This window comes from Eutrema salsugineum, unplaced genomic scaffold (assembly GCF_000478725.1).
Source record: "Eutrema salsugineum unplaced genomic scaffold, Eutsalg1_0 scaffold_3, whole genome shotgun sequence".
NCBI lineage: Eukaryota > Viridiplantae > Streptophyta > Magnoliopsida > Brassicales > Brassicaceae > Eutrema > Eutrema salsugineum.
In genome coordinates this window covers 6,027,619-6,043,818 of record NW_006256756.1, presented here as the reverse complement: position 1 = coordinate 6,043,818, position 16,200 = coordinate 6,027,619, and the positions used below count along the sequence as shown (strand labels likewise).

The window sequence follows — 16,200 nt, the reverse complement described above, 5'->3', positions numbered from 1 at the left end:
TTGGTTAGATATATTTTTTTAATGTTTTAATTTGTTTTTCTCTCTCCAAAAAAATATTAAACTATTTCTAAGAGATTTATGGGTGGAAAACACTAATGAAAATGCTCTTAGGTTTTTTGAAGTAATGCAACAAGTTGGTCGACAAAAAAAAGTTTCATAAAAACATATTAACTATGAAATTTGAAATTTAAAACCTCGAAAGGCATAGGAAAAACAAGAGGACATGAACGATTTTATAAGACACAAATTTTAGGAATCATAAGTTTCCACTCAAAACCGATTCGTAGTGAGTAAATAGACTCGTATACTTTATACTTCATGGGTTTCATAATATGTGAATATATGATGTAAATAATTATTCAAAAATTATTATTTAATATATAGATTAAAAACAATTTAGTGTATCATCAAAAAATTCAGAATATAATTAGTCACCAAAAATTTAATAAATGTGAAAGTCGCATAAATATGTGAGAACATCTTATTTGAAAACAAACAAAAATAAATTATCAATCAATCATCAGAGTATCAAACACTTTCAATCAATTAGAAATCGATTTTTTTTTTTAATAGGGTTTTGAAGTGTTTAAACAACAGGTTCTATGGCTCTCAGTTTTAGAAGATACCTTTTCCACCTTTGGATTTCTGACAGGCTAATGAAACTGGGAGCTAATAGACCTCAGTTAGCCGCTACAAATTCCAAGGATTGATCACCAAAACTGGAGAAGCTGCTGGTTGAAGAAGGAAAAACTCGGATCTGGTTTTTTTTTTTTTCGGTTGATCGCCGTGTACTGTAAGTGTGCGTGAGGGCGCGTCCGACGTTGGATCGACAAACGGTTTTCACCAGTAGATTCGTCTCGTCGAGGGCTTCGATTTGATATGTAGATCATCTTCTGGTTCCTCACGGTTTGGAAGATATGCGTCTTTTAAGTTTCGACTTGCTTTTAGGGTTTTGGTGGTGGCCGGATTTATTAGGGTTTTTCGCTCAGAGAGTCTTATCGTGCTGATAACGTGTTGTGAAAACTTAGAAACTTTATTAATCACTGGAATGTATATATAGAGTACATAAGGAATCTAGGTTAAGTACAATGCCCTGATGGGCCTAATGGGCCAGTATAAGAGTTCATATGATATGTGTTATAACACTAAACATGTTATATAAAAATCTTTCAATTTTTGATGTAGGATAATGACAGCTTTCTCATACCATTTTGTGGGAATAAACATTTATGGAAGACTCCACAATTCAGAAATTAGAACCATGGCCTGATACCTTTTTAGTAATTAAGGTTTTATGGTTTCCAATAGTTATCAAACAAAATTTAAGATTTTAATTCGTTATACTACTAGACACTAAAAATAATCCCCATTTCTAAGTAAATTTTACGAAATTCAACCTAACATTGCAGTTTTCACGTTTTTGTTTTCTTTGTCAACTGACTCAACTTGCACTTTTCTTTTCCTTTTTGGCGGCGTCAACTTGCAATTATGATAATAATATGAAAAACAACTTTGCAATACAAAATTAACTTTACTCAATAATTTTTCTTGTGTTACTCATTACTCGTAGTAGCTACCAATTGTAGATGCAGAGATTAGCAAGAATGGAGGAGAAAGAAGGATCTCTTCACGTAGCCATGTTCCCATGGCTAGCTATGGGTCATCTTCTTCCTTTCCTTCGTCTCTCAAAGCTCCTTGCACAAAAGGGTCACAAAATCTCCTTCATATCAACACCAAGAAACATCGAAAGACTTCCCAAATTACCATCAAACCTCTCTTCCTCCATAACTTTCGTATCTTTCCCTCTCCCTCCTTTCCCAAACTTACCTCCTTCCTCAGAATCCTCCATGGACGTACCTTACATCAACCAACAATCTCTCAAATCCGCTTTCGACCTTCTCAAGCTACCAGTAACAGAGTTTCTCCGACGATCGTCTCCGGATTGGATCATATACGACTACGCTTCTCACTGGCTTCCATCAATAGCGATGGAGCTCGGAATCTCGAAAGCTTTCTTTAGTCTTTTTAACGCTTCAGCTCTCTGTTTCATGGGACCTCCATCGTCGCTTATAGAAGACTTTAGATCTACGCCGGAAGATTTCACGGTGGTTCCGCTGTGGATCCCGTTCGAGTCAAAGATCGTGTTTCGTTACCATGAGGTCACTAGGTACGTTGAGAAGACGGAGGAAGATGTGACCGGAGTCTCTGACTCGGTCCGGTTCGGTTACTCGATAAGTGAGAGCGATGCAGTTTTTGTACGTAGCTGCCCGGAGTTTGAACCGGAATGGTTTGGTTTACTACAAGATTTGTATCAAAAACCGATCTTTCCTACCGGGTTTCTTCCTCCGGTTAGCGAAGACGTGGACGGGGAGGAAGAAGATGCTACATGGGTTTGTATAAAGGAGTGGCTTGATAAGCAGCGAGTTAACTCAGTGGTGTACGTGTCTTTAGGTACTGAAGCGAGTCTTCCTCAAGAGGAGCTCGTTGAGCTGGCTCTTGGATTGGAGAAATCAAAAGTTCCTTTCTTTTGGGTTCTAAGGAACGAGGAGACATTGATTCTTGACGGATTCGAGGAACGAGTCAAGGGACGTGGTATGGTTCAGGTCGGGTGGGTTCCGCAGGTAAAAATACTGAGTCACGAGTCAGTAGGTGGGTTCTTGACGCATTGTGGTTGGAACTCGGTTGTGGAAGGGTTAGGGTTTGGACGAGTTCCGATTTTTCTTCCGGTGTTGAATGAGCAAGGATTGAACACGAGGTTGTTGGAGGGAAAGGGGATTGGTGTTGAGGTTCCAAGGAACGAGAGAGATGGTTCATTTGATTCTGACTCAGTTGCTGACTCGGTTAGGCTGGCGATGGTGGATGGTGGAGGCGAGTCGAAAAGAGCAAATGCAAAGATGATGAAGGGTTTGTTTGGGAACAAGGATGAGAATATCCGATATGTGGACGAACTTGTAGGTTATATGAGAAGTAAAGGATCATCTCATTAAGTGATCATAGCTGCTTAGCAAAATTTATTTGAATTCTAGATCATATCCATAGGGTAGAGATGTGATGATATGGCTATAAACAGAGTTTTTCTTGTAGTGTATATGGCTCGCATGTAAAACAGATTTGTATGATTTGAAACGTACCAAGTCAAAATGCTTTTATTTACTAGACTTTTAAAGTTAATTTTGCAACAAATTATTACACTTACTTTGATGTTATACAAACTCTAACTACGTAGATTGTCTTCTAAAACCATGGTTCAGTTTTATGGTGATTAATATTTTTAAAGCCTAAAGGTGAAGCATATACATCTAATAAAGTAAAATCCTAAAGTTATTAATTAATGGATTATCAGAGTGATATATAGATGGTTGATTGAATTCTTAAGAATAGAAATTAGAATTATATAGAACTCTAGCTCCTGATTATGGGGACATGGACTGTCAACCGTATCTTATCACATGATATATGGATTCACAGAACACAAACTGGCTGTCTTTGATTCTCTTTCTATCATTTCTCTACTTAATTAACTATTGTTTATGTCAATAAATTCTTTATTTATTGGTTGGTCGATCATTACAAATACGAAGCTGACATCTTAAGTTGTTCAAAGGCGACAAAAGAAGAGGAAGTTATTTCTTTAATAGCTGGCACGAGCCTATCTTCCCTGTCATTGCCAAGTGGTGGTATCATACTGAATTTTGGATTTTGGCGGTGATTACTTACTACAACTGCAACTACTAGTGTGACACATTATCTTTCTTTTTCTTTTTTTTGAAACAATAGTGTGACACAAACACAATACTGTATATTAATTATCTTATTGCAACGAAGCGACCAAACTGACGTCCAATAAGAATTTTACACGTCAATAAAGCTTAATGAAAAAATAGAAAAGGAAGTCATTGACAGGGAGAACATAAGGTATGATGATTGGTGGTACACTTATTTTTCCTTATTTCTAAGTTTTTCAATATTATAATTGTGGATGATTCTTATTTTTGTCATAATTGTGTCTTCTTAGTTGACAATTTAGGTTGTATATTCTTAATTGAATAAGTTAGTGATTATTGAACGATGTTCAACAAAAAAAAAGTCATTATTGAACTTATGAAAGTGTTCATAAGTGAAGAAGAAAGAAAGAAAGAACGAAAGTGTTAATACTAATAGATGAACGAAGACAAGAACCAAAACACGAAGAAGAAACGAGAGGAGATCCAAAGAGAAAAGAAAACCAACAACCGAATTCATTTTGAAAAATTGATCGGTTTGGAGTCAAAAACAAAGAAAAAAAAATCAAAAGTTTGAATTGGTCGGTTTGGTTTATAATCTCACTCATAAGCATGACACTGATAAATATTTTAACTCATAAATAATAAAACTCAAAGAAATTAATACTGTTTGGACTAAAATTATCACAAAAACTAGGGTGAACAATTTGGCATCAAGTATTGTTTAAGCGAATTATTTAGAGTTAAGTGTAATTTAATTTAGGTGGATTATGTAGCGTTCAATCTTCATTTTATTCTTTCATCCGTTGAATTTGTTTTATATATAGGTCTTTGGAACCGATCTACGAATTCTTGAATTGTTCTGCATGTTTTGGAATTTCGTTAATTACAGTTAACAAATACAATAATTGTGATATTCCAGCCCAGCAGGAAATCTAGTAAAAGGCCAATTTTCCAATCTCTGTAAATATAAAAGAAAAAACCTTAGAAAAAAAAAACCTCGTTCTTTGCAAAATTACCCCCAACCACAGAAAAAGAGAGATATTGACGGGCAGCCACAGAGCCATCGTCGCTGCTGATCAGCCTCTTGTCAGCGCGCCGTCCCAGCCGTTGCGCACTGTTGTCCGAGTCAGCCAAACCACTGCAAGCTGCCACCGAGCCAAGGAGGAGCCGCCGAGAGCCTTTACCATCCCAATGTCTGCTTGATTCCATCATCTCTCAGTCTCCTTGATCCAGATCTGCAAAACTGCCAATGTGAGAAGTAGATATAGGCTTTTAATACTTATTTGTTTGCTTTTAGTGTATTGAGTCTAGGATTATACAAATAAATTGATTGATGCATTTAGAAAGATTATGAGAAAGTGAATTGATTAAGAAAAACATTAGAGGAAGCACCAGCATATATGTCTGTTCACCTGGCTGATTGAATAATGCTTGTAAAGTAGCTAGAGATAGGTGATCGACCTGTGAAAGGGCATAGTGGTTCGATAATTGCTTGTTGAGGTTCATACCAAGAAGAAAGGATGATCCACATCGCTTGGTGGTTGAGGTGAACCATGTTAAATGTCTTCGTGATCAAAAGAGTTTGTCATGTCTTGAACATGATGAAGAGTTTACCATGCTTTGAGCATGACAAGAGTTTGTCATGGCTAGTACCATGATGATCCCATGCGAGTGCTTTGTTTGTGTGCTTGTAGAGCACTTTTTGTTGCTTGTGTAGTTTTAAGCTTGATATGTCAGAAATAAATGAGTAATGTAAAAGGAGTATAGACTTATTTTTTATTGGGTAATTTCCCAATTACTCATCCCTCAATCTTTCTTTTCAGGTGAATACGAAGATAATGATTTGGATGGATATGAAGAGAAGTAGTTCAAAATAATGTGCTTTTCGGGATGAATTTTTTTTAAACTTTATTTCCATTTTAGTATTTATTTTCAAGATTTTTCGGTATTTTGTTTCAGTTTTAATTTAAATTTAAGTTATAAATTTTTAATTGCAAGACTGTGGTTTTAATAAATGGTTCGGTTTGTCTGGTAGACTGATCGGGGGGTTTACAATAATAGCACTGCATATAGGACAGCAAAAGTGGGTAGTGTCCTTGACCAATCTGATCAGATTCTTGACTCGATATAACAGTTAGATGAAAACTTCATAGTCTCATTTTTTCACCAAAAAAATTAATTCACTAATCGCTAAATACGTCATCAATTATTGCCTCTAACTAGTGGTAATATTCTAACATGTTTCATGATAAAAAGATATTAAATTTTTGGATCCAGGTACGGACGTATGTATATACCATTTTTTCCCCCAACAAATGTATGTAAAATGTTTACCACTATTTAACAAAAGATTCGTTCAAAAAGGTTATATAAATTTTTGCATCAAATCAGATATTAACGATATGTATTTTTTAAAAAAAAAAATTGTGAAGAACATCAAATTAAATCTCGAAACTGTATATTTTTGTTTCAACATTACGAATAAAAACCGTTTTTTAAAGTCTTCAATTACCTTTAATATAATTGAATACCATTATTCAGATGTAATAATATCAAAGAATCAATGTAAAATTCGAAGATCTATTTTTAACATCAAGTTCAAATTGAATCTTACATATTACGACTGGCATTATACAACGAAATGTAAAGGTTGAAAACAACCTTTTTTGTAAGGCTTCAAAAACGAACTTTTTACATGTTAATGTACAATATATAAGATATTTATTTTTAATATTTTTTGGTAGAATTATTTTTTAATATTTATTCACGTATAAAATCAAAAAGTTCAGTAAATGTGAAACTATAGAAGGCTTATAGCTCGAGAATAATAGATGAAGAAAACAGTAATAAATCGATTCTTGGCATGCAACCTTACTCTATGTTGGAACATCTATCACTCGTCTTAAACACAATTAAGTACCAAATCTATTTTGTAAAAAGATTATCTAAGAACAATTATGTATTAAGGGAACTAACAAGATGACCGTTATACCCCTCCTATCTGAACTTTACTACGAAATTGCCCTTACCCCTTTCACTGAACTCGTCTCCTTCTCCACTTGGATCTCTATTCGATCCAAACCAACCACTCCATTGTCTCTCTCTCTCCTTCTCCCTCTCTTTCTCTCTCTCGCACACACATAGATGCCAGCAATGCCAGGCATAGTTTCAGTCAAAACGCCGGCCGATACGCCGCCGCTACGTGTCGCCGTGCCAGACACGCAAACTACCCGATCCGAGCTCTCGAATCCTCCGCGAACCCCAATGAAAAAGACCCCTTCCTCTACACCATCTCGATCTAAACCTTCCCCTGGTAGATCCGGCAAAAAAGATTCACCGGGCGTTTCCTCCGCCGCCGTAGTCGACGCCGACGACCCTTCTCTCGACAATCCAGATCTCGGCCCTTTCCTCCTCAAGCTCGCTCGAGACGCAATAGCTTCAGGTGAAGGTCCCAACAAGGCGTTAGACTACGCGATCCGCGCCACGAAGTCGTTTGAGCGATGCTGCGCCGCCGTAGCTCCGCCCATTCCCGGCGGAAGCGACGGTGGACCTGTTCTCGATCTCGCCATGAGTCTTCACGTTCTCGCCGCTATTTACTGCAGCCTCGGCCGATTCGATGAAGCAGTCCCGCCGCTCGAGCGGGCGATCCAGGTTCCCGACCCGACCCGTGGCCCCGACCACTCTCTCGCTGCGTTTTCCGGCCATATGCAACTCGGTGACACTTTGTCGATGCTGGGTCAGATTGATCGATCCATCGCTTGCTACGAGGAGGGTCTTAAGATCCAGATCCAGACTCTGGGCGATACGGATCCACGAGTTGGAGAAACTTGCAGGTTCATCTCTTGATTTTCTACTCTCAATTAAGCATTTTAATGGTGAATCACACTTTTCCGATTCTTAATACCAACAATCTATAGTGTCAGTATTAATTAAGTTTTAAGGAAAGTTAAATACTTTCGTTAGATCTAACTTGATAGCAAGTAAATCTAAAGGAGTATTGTCTCTTCATTGGTTCTTATATGTAGCTAGCTCAAGCTAATATATTAGTGAGATTCAGAAATTTAGGGTTTATGATCCATTGTTCCAATTCAGCTTGAGCCAAGCTCCTGATCATTTTCAGGTACTTAGCAGAAGCTTATGTTCAAGCAATGCAGTTCAATAAAGCAGAAGAGTTATGCAAGAAGACTCTAGAAATCCACCGTGCGCATAGTGAACCGGCCTCACTGGAGGAGGCAGCTGATAGGAGGCTGATGGCGATTATCTGCGAGGCTAAAGGAGATTACGAAAACGCACTCGAGCACCTTGTCCTCGCCAGCATGGCCATGATCGCGAGCGGGCAAGAATCAGAGGTCGCGTCGATCGATGTCAGCATCGGGAACATCTACATGTCCCTGTGCCGGTTCGATGAAGCTGTGTTCTCTTATCAGAAGGCTCTCACTGTGTTCAAGTCGTCTAAAGGCGAGAGTCATCCTACGGTAGCGTCGGTTTTTGTCAGATTGGCTGAGCTTTACCATAGGACAGGGAAACTCCGCGAGTCCAAGTCTTACTGTGAGAACGCGTTGAGGATTTACAACAACCCGGTGCCTGGGACTACTGTTGAGGAGATTGCTGGTGGGTTAACCGAGATTTCTGCGATTTATGAGTCTGTTGATGAACCTGAGGAAGCATTAAAGCTACTTCAAAAGTCGATGAAATTGCTTGAGGATAAACCAGGACAGCAGAGCGCCATTGCAGGTATTAAATACTATCAAAACCATGAATGTTTTTCTTAGCTGCCTTGCTATGCAGGATTCGAATCTCAAATTGAATGTAAAGTATTGATCTTTTGTGTTGACAAACATGTACTTAACTGGTTTTTCTGCTGAAATTGGCTTGAATCTACCCTGTTTTAGGCTTACCCTAGAATCAAATTTTAGTTTGTCATGGATAATGTAGAAGAATCTGATTGCTTATCTGAGGCTAAGTATAGGGAAGTAGCTTGTGATCAGACAAGAAAATGAAATGTAAATACTACTTTTAGCTATATCCGCTCGAGATCTTCGAACTTCTCTGCAATAAGCTTTTTTTATATTAGTTTGGCTCTTTATGTAAATACTTGCAGGATTAGAGGCACGAATGGGAGTAATGTATTACACGTTGGGGAGGTACGAGGACGCAAGAAACGCGTTTGAGAACGCTGTGACAAAGCTGCGGGCAGCGGGTGAGAAATCTGCTTTCTTCGGGGTTGTATTAAACCAGATGGGACTTGCTTGCGTTCAGCTTTTCAAGATCGACGAGGCTGGTGAGCTGTTTGAAGAAGCAAGAGGGATTCTCGAACAAGAACGTGGACCATGCGATCAGGACACTCTTGGCGTTTATAGCAATCTCGCTGCTACGTACGACGCCATGGGAAGGTAATGTCTAGAAAACCAGATTAGACATTCGAAAATGAAAATTTTCTTGGCAAAAATGTTAAAAGACATTCATATTTGTGTCTGATGGCTATGTAATTTTGCAGGATAGAGGATGCGATTGAGATATTAGAGCAGGTTTTGAAGCTGAGAGAAGAGAAGCTGGGGACAGCGAATCCGGATTTTGAGGACGAGAAGAAGCGTTTGGCCGAGCTTTTGAAAGAAGCAGGGAGGTCGAGGAACTACAAAGCCAAGTCTCTACAGAATCTGATCGATCCAAATGCAAGACCTGCCAAGAAAGAGTCTTCTGCTAAGAAATGGCACAGCCTCGGTTTCAAGTTCTGAGAACGAAAATAATTATCATATATAATAAATCATCCACATATATATTTTCAATATTTTATTATTATTTTTTTTATCTGATCTATTTTCTGTATCATAAATCTGAGGCTGATGAATTAATTTTCATGTATAGTGTTATTATTTGAGTTTGGTGAAATATTTGCCAAGGTGGTGAGATGTTTGTTTGAGTTTGAGAATTTCTTTGATTCAATCTTTTGTTTTTCGGTAATTATATTTCTTTTCATGTGTTTGTGCTGATTTGTGTAATTATATCGTCTGGCGATCAGGGTAGACTTATGGAAATTGGCAAGTCATTTTTTCCTCCTTGGTACAAATGAATAACGTATCTCTTCCGTTGATTTTTTTTTTTCCTTTCCGTTGTTTTGTTTATTTAGTTTCCGACCAAGTATTGTTGCCCAACATAACTAATTTTAGCGTAGCAGAATTTTTGAAAAATACTACACCAGTACTGTTTCAAGAGTCTCACGTACTTGTTTTTTACTTGCATGGAACTTTATCCCGTAGATGGACCACTTTTTGTTTGAGAATTTCTTTGATTCAATCTTTTTTCTTTCGATAATTATATTTCTTTTCATGTGTTTGTGCTAATTTTTATAGTAATATTGTCTGGGATTCGTGTAGAATTATGGAAATTAGCTACTCATTTTTTCTCTTTGGGTATCTTTTCATATGTTACGTATCTCTTCCGTTTTTTAGTTTCCGACCAAGTATTGTTGTCCAACATACTAATTTAAGCGTAGCAGAACTTTTGAAAAATACTACCCCAGTGTTTCAAGAGTCTCACGTACTTGATTTTTACTTGCATGAAACTTTATCCCGTAGATGGACCACAAATGGGATATTTCCCAAAACAAATGCTTTCTCAAGTTTCATACTTGTGTTTTGGTTCGTAATATTTCTGTAATGTTACTTTTACTTTTTTTTTTTGATTCACAAAAGCGTTACATGTATTTTTTTCCATCCGTAATGTTATAGTTCTTAAATTTCTGTTTGATACAAAACTTATTTCACAGAAAATTTCATAACTATCGTTTTAATTTAACCAATGTTGGCTTACTATTTTGTAATAACTTAATAAAAAGCAGAATTTGTTTGCCTTAGATAAGATTTCTAAATTTAAAAATTGCCGGATCTGATCGCCGAAGAGGAAATGGACGCAAATGCTGACGGCTTCAACGAAAACATATACTCTTATATGGATCAAAGCAGAAAAGTCTCGCTTATAAATTTAGGAAAAATCCAGTTCCGATTATTTGGTTTTTGCATCTTTGATCGGCTCGTTTAACTCATGATTACTGTAAAGATACTTGGAATGAATATTGTATTGATATCGATGGTTTACACAGCATATATATACAAGAGATTAACCCTAGATAAGCTTGCCGTACAAGGCTAATTACACCGTCATAACAAAGCCTAATACTATATCTAAGCCCATTCCTTAATACTCCCCCTCAAGTTGGAGTGTGGAAGTTTTCAACACCCAACTTGGACACCAATACGTCGAACTGAAGGCGACCCAATGCTTTCGTCAAAATGTCTGCAATCTGGTCTTTGGAGCGAACATGAACCGTAGAAATAAGACCAGCATTGACAGCATCACGAACACAATGCATATCTCTTTCAATATGTTTAGTTCTTTCATGAAATACTGGATTGGCAGCGATACGCATTGCAGCTTCACTGTCACAATGAAATGGAATAGGCTTCATAACTGATACACCGAGATCTTCCATTAACTGAACTATCCACTGGCTTTCCTTAGTAGCTGCAGCCATAGCTCTGTATTCAGCTTCAGCAGTCGAGTGAGAAACCGTATCTTGCTTTTTCGTCTTCCACAAAATAGGACAACCTCCAAGGAGAACAACATACGCACTTAAGGAACGGCGGGTTAGAGGACAAGATTGCCAATCAGCATCACAGTACACTGACAATTGTAGATTGCTGTCGGAGCGTAACATTATACCTTGTCCTGGACACCCTTTAAAAAACCGGACAACACGGAGTGCAGCTTGCCAGTGAGCTTAGTGTGGTTCCTTCATAAACTGAGATAACAAGTGAACAGCATAACATAGTTCGGGTCTTGTCACTGACAAATAAACCAAACGACCCACGAGACGGCGATACTTCAAAGGATCCGAGAGCAGAGGACTTGTGTCAGAAGCCAACTTATGATTCTGCTCGACGGGGGTGACCGCAGGTTTAGCGCCCAAAAGACCCGCGTTAGCTACAATATCAAGAATATATTTGCGTTGTGAAAGGAATATGCCCTCTGGAGAACTCGCCACCTCGATACCAAGAAAGTATTTGAGTTTACCCAAATCTTTCATATGGAAGCACTCGCCTAAGTAAACTTTAAATTTTTTCAAACGATTCAAGTCATTACTGGCAATGACTAGATCATCAACATATATCAAAACTCGAATTTCAACCCCATTCTTGACGTACACAAAGAGTGAGTAATCCGAATAAGACTGCTCAAAACCGAACCCCAACAGAGCTTTTGACAACTTGGCGAACCAACAGCGGGGAGCTTGACGAAGGCCATAGAGAGACTTGCGAAGACGCAGCACCTTTGTCCGATCAGAGTGAGAAAAACCTGGTGGAAACTTCATGTACATGTACACTTCCTTGTCAAGATCACCATGAAGAAAAGCATTGTGTACATCCATCTGGTGCACTTCCCAGCCATTAGCAGCAACAACACCGAGAAGACTACGCACAGTAGCCATCTTGACCACAGGAGCAAAGGTTTCATCGAAATCCTCACCCTCAACCTGATTATTTCCCATAACTACTAAACGTGCTTTATGACGCTCAATGGTACCATCAGAGTTGTACTTGATTTTATAAACCCATTTACAGGGAATGGCAACTATGCCCGGAGGAAGAGATTCGACGTCCCAAGTATGATTGTCTTCAAGAGCAATCACTTCCGTACGCATAGGATCATGCCATACTTCGTTTTTGACAGCGTCAGAATAGCGCTTTGGTTCCACACCTGCAGTCACTGCTGCGAGAAAAGCCTGGTGCGACGGTGAGAAAATAAGATCAGAAACATAGGCGTCCAAAGGATACGGTGTCTTACCTTGGATCATTTCGGAGGATGATGACGTAGAGCAGACTGGAGCGAGATGGGGTTCTTGGAGACAAGCAGAGTTGTAAGTGATAAATCCCTGCAACCTAACAGAGGGAACACGTGCACGCAGACCACGTCCCAACTCTTCTACCTCAGGTTCAGAAGAAACAACTATCGCCTCCGTATGAGATGAGGAAGTGTCCTCATTTACCATTGTCGCATCAATCGCAGGTGGATCCACCGTGTCTAAATCGGGAGTCGTGGAACCGACGTCATCGTTACTCCCCCTGTCATTGGACGGCTGTACTGGTTGATCTGTATCGCCATTACTCCCCATGTCGTTAGACACAGGTACTGGTAGAGGAAGCCAGTCATCATCGCTAAACGTAGCAGATGGTGCTACGGGTAAAGCAGCTTGAGTCGGAGAAACAGAATTCGACAGAAAAGGAAATTCTGTTTCATGAAACACGACGTCTCTCGAGACAAGAAACTCCTTTGTATCAAGATCATACACCTTCCATTCCTTTTAACCAAATGGATATCCCACAAAGATACATCTTCGACTTCTTGAACCAAACTTATCTTTATCTCGAGCCCGCAAATGTGTGTAGCACAAGCTTCGAAATACCCGTAGTAAATCATATTTGGGTTTTTCGCCATAAAGAACTTCATATGGTGAACGCCCTTGAAGAACTGCAGTCGGAGTACGATTGATGAGGTGAGATGCAGTCATGACGGCCTCTCCCCAAAATTTAACAGGCACTCCGGCTTGGAACAACAAAGCACGCGACACATTCAAAATGTGTCTATGTTTTCTTTCAACTCTACCATTCTGTTGTGGAGTAGCAACACAAGAAGTCTGATGATGAATGCCATTTTCACGAAAAAACCAAGAGAGACACATGAACTCTGTGCCGTTGTCACTTCTTACAATCTTAACATCTTTATCAAATTGTTTCTTTGTCATGGCACAGAAGTTTTGCAGTACAGTTCGAACTTCTGATTTCTCAAGAAGTAAGTAAGTCCAAACTGCTCGTGAATAGTCGTCAACTATGGTTAAAAAATATGCTGCTCCACACGAAGCTTTGGTCCGATACGGACCCCAAACGTCACAATGAATCAAAGCAAAACAGTCTTGTGATTTATTAGAACTTTCAAAAAAAACTTCTCTCGTCTGCTTTGCCCTAAAACAAGTGTCACAATGACGAGGGACAGCAGTTTTATTTAAAGTAGAAAACATAGGTAAAGACGACAACACTGAAAACGACGGATGTCCAAGCCTCTGGTGCCAACAGAACTGTTCAGCCGAGTCAACAACAGGACTAACCACTCGATGAACCCTTGCAGCCATGACATCTTTGAAATAGTAAACCCCATCTCGCTCTTCACCTGCTCCAATCAGGGTCCTCGTGAAACGATCCTGTAAAACACATAACGTATCAGTTAGCAAGGCGAAACAGTTTGTTTGGCGCAACAACTTAGAGACCGATATCAAGGAACAATTGAGATTTGGCACAAACAACACATGCTCAAGTGTAATTCGGTCTGTTAATGGAAACATCCCAACATGAGTCGCATATGTTCTATTCCCATCCGCAAAACCAATCGGACAAGGAGAAATAGAAGACACATTGCAAAGGAAAGAAAGATCTCCCGTCATATGGTGAGAAGCCCTTGTGTCGAGGATCAAATCACCATGACGAGGCTTACCCTTAAGACGATCTGACGAAGAACTGGCTTTTTCGTTGATCATTTGCGAAAGGACACGCCACTGGTCTGGAGTCAGCTCAGGGAACGATGAGGAGTTGGATGTGGTGGCATGGGCGTTTGTTGGGTTTGCTCCCGAGTTCCTGTTACGGTCGAAAGCGCCACGTCCACCTTGACCACCTCCGCGACTTGCGACTCTGTTTCCTCTTCCTCCACCTCTGTTCTGTGCTCTCTCCTCCCACCATGAAGGAAAGCCAACCAGTTGCCAACAATTGTATTTTATATGGCCACTCCTGCCACAATGAGAACACTGAGAAGATTTCTGATCGCGTGTTCCGGAAAAAGTTGGGGAAGCCGGCGGTTGAAACTCGCGTTTAGCAACAAACCCAACTGCGTTTTGCTGCGACTCGCGTTCTTTAGCCGAGTTCAACCGCTGCTCCTCACGAACCACCTTGGCATAGATTTCACCGAGATCTGCAGAGGCATCTGACGAGATGAAAGCTTGACACATGTTTCCGAAACGAGCCTCGTCCAATCCCATCACGAACTGGTGCGTCTTCTCTTCTTCCCGATCCTTCTCATACTCGACAATCGCACTACATGTGCAAGCAGGAAGAGGCTTGTACAGATCGAGCTCTTCCCAAATCTTGGACAAACGCCCATAGTAGTCCATCACATCATCACCGTTTTGACGACACACAGCCAACTTTTCTTTCAAGTGATGCACACGAACTTTATTCCCCACCGAGAAACGTTTTTTTAGGTTTTCCCACAACTTGTGAGAATCTGTGATGAACATCACTGTTGATCAAACCCGCGGCTCAATGGATGTGCGGATCCAACCGACAATCATGGAGTTCACCGAGAGCCACAAATCAAGCTTGGGATCGTTCGCTAATGGCTTCGGTATGGTTCCCTCCACAAAACCCAACTTCTGCTTCGCACGAAGAGCGTTGGTCATCTCACTCGACCACTTGTTGTAATTCTCGCCGTTGAAGACCACCGAGGTGATTAGAGCACCTGGATAAGAGTAGGGTGTAGGCGTTGTTTCAGCCTCTTTGACGACGGCGGTCGAAGCAGCGGAACCCTTAGAGACAGAAGACTCGTCGCCGCCAACCATGGTGAACACGTTCGAACTTCGAACGAAAAACGAGACAGAGCTAGGTCAAACTTCGAGCTAGCAAGCCAGAGAAACAAGAGAAAAAAGAAAACTGAGGTCTCAGAAGCTTTTGTGCTCTGATACCATGTAAAGATACTTAGAATGAATATTGTATTGATATCGATGGTTTACACAGCATATATATACAAGAGATTAACCCTAGATAAGCTTGCCGTACAAGGCTAATTACACCGTCATAACAAAGCTCAATACTATATCTAAGCCCATTCCCTAATAATTACAATGTAGCAATATATCGAGTTTAAGTGCGTTTCTGAAACCCATCTATCATATCTATCTATCTATCTATTTATCTATCTATCTATCTATCTATCTATCTATCATATCTATCTATCTATCTATCCATCTATCTATCTATCTATCTATCTATCTATCAATCTATCTATCTATCCATCTATCTATCGATCTGTCTATCTATCCATCTATCGATCTATCTATCTATCTATCTATCCATCTATCCATCTATCTATCTATCTATCTATCTATCCATCTATCCATCTAGCCATCTATCTATCTATCTATCTATCCATCTATCCGTCTATCTATCTATCTATCTATCCATCTATCCATCTATCTATCTATCTATCTATCTATCTATCCATCTATCCATCTATCCATCTATCTATCTATCCATCTATCCATCTATCTATCTATCTATCTATCTATCTATCTATCCATCTATCCATCTGCCATCTAGGGATGAATCCATCTATCTATGTAGCCATCGGTCTATCGATCCAGCTATCTATCTATCTA

At 39.5% G+C, this 16,200-nt stretch overlaps 2 protein-coding genes across 2 annotated transcripts; both read left to right on the top strand.

Moving 5' to 3' along the window:
- The first annotated feature begins 1,562 nt into the window (after positions 1 to 1,562).
- Positions 1,563 to 3,166, top strand: LOC18014979 (UDP-glycosyltransferase 91C1). The gene has a single exon (XM_006396935.2). The coding sequence runs from the start codon at positions 1,587 to 1,589 to the stop codon at positions 2,985 to 2,987; it is 1,401 nt and encodes a 466-aa protein (XP_006396998.1). The 5' UTR covers positions 1,563 to 1,586; the 3' UTR covers positions 2,988 to 3,166.
- Positions 3,167 to 6,798: 3,632 nt separating this feature from the next.
- LOC18014978 (protein KINESIN LIGHT CHAIN-RELATED 1) lies at positions 6,799 to 9,668 on the top strand. Its single transcript, XM_006396934.2, has 4 exons — positions 6,799 to 7,558; positions 7,846 to 8,459; positions 8,827 to 9,118; positions 9,223 to 9,668. Exons 1-4 carry the CDS (start codon positions 6,870 to 6,872, stop codon positions 9,458 to 9,460), a joined length of 1,833 nt encoding a protein of 610 aa, XP_006396997.1. The 5' UTR covers positions 6,799 to 6,869; the 3' UTR covers positions 9,461 to 9,668.
- The last annotated feature ends 6,532 nt before the right edge of the window (positions 9,669 to 16,200 follow it).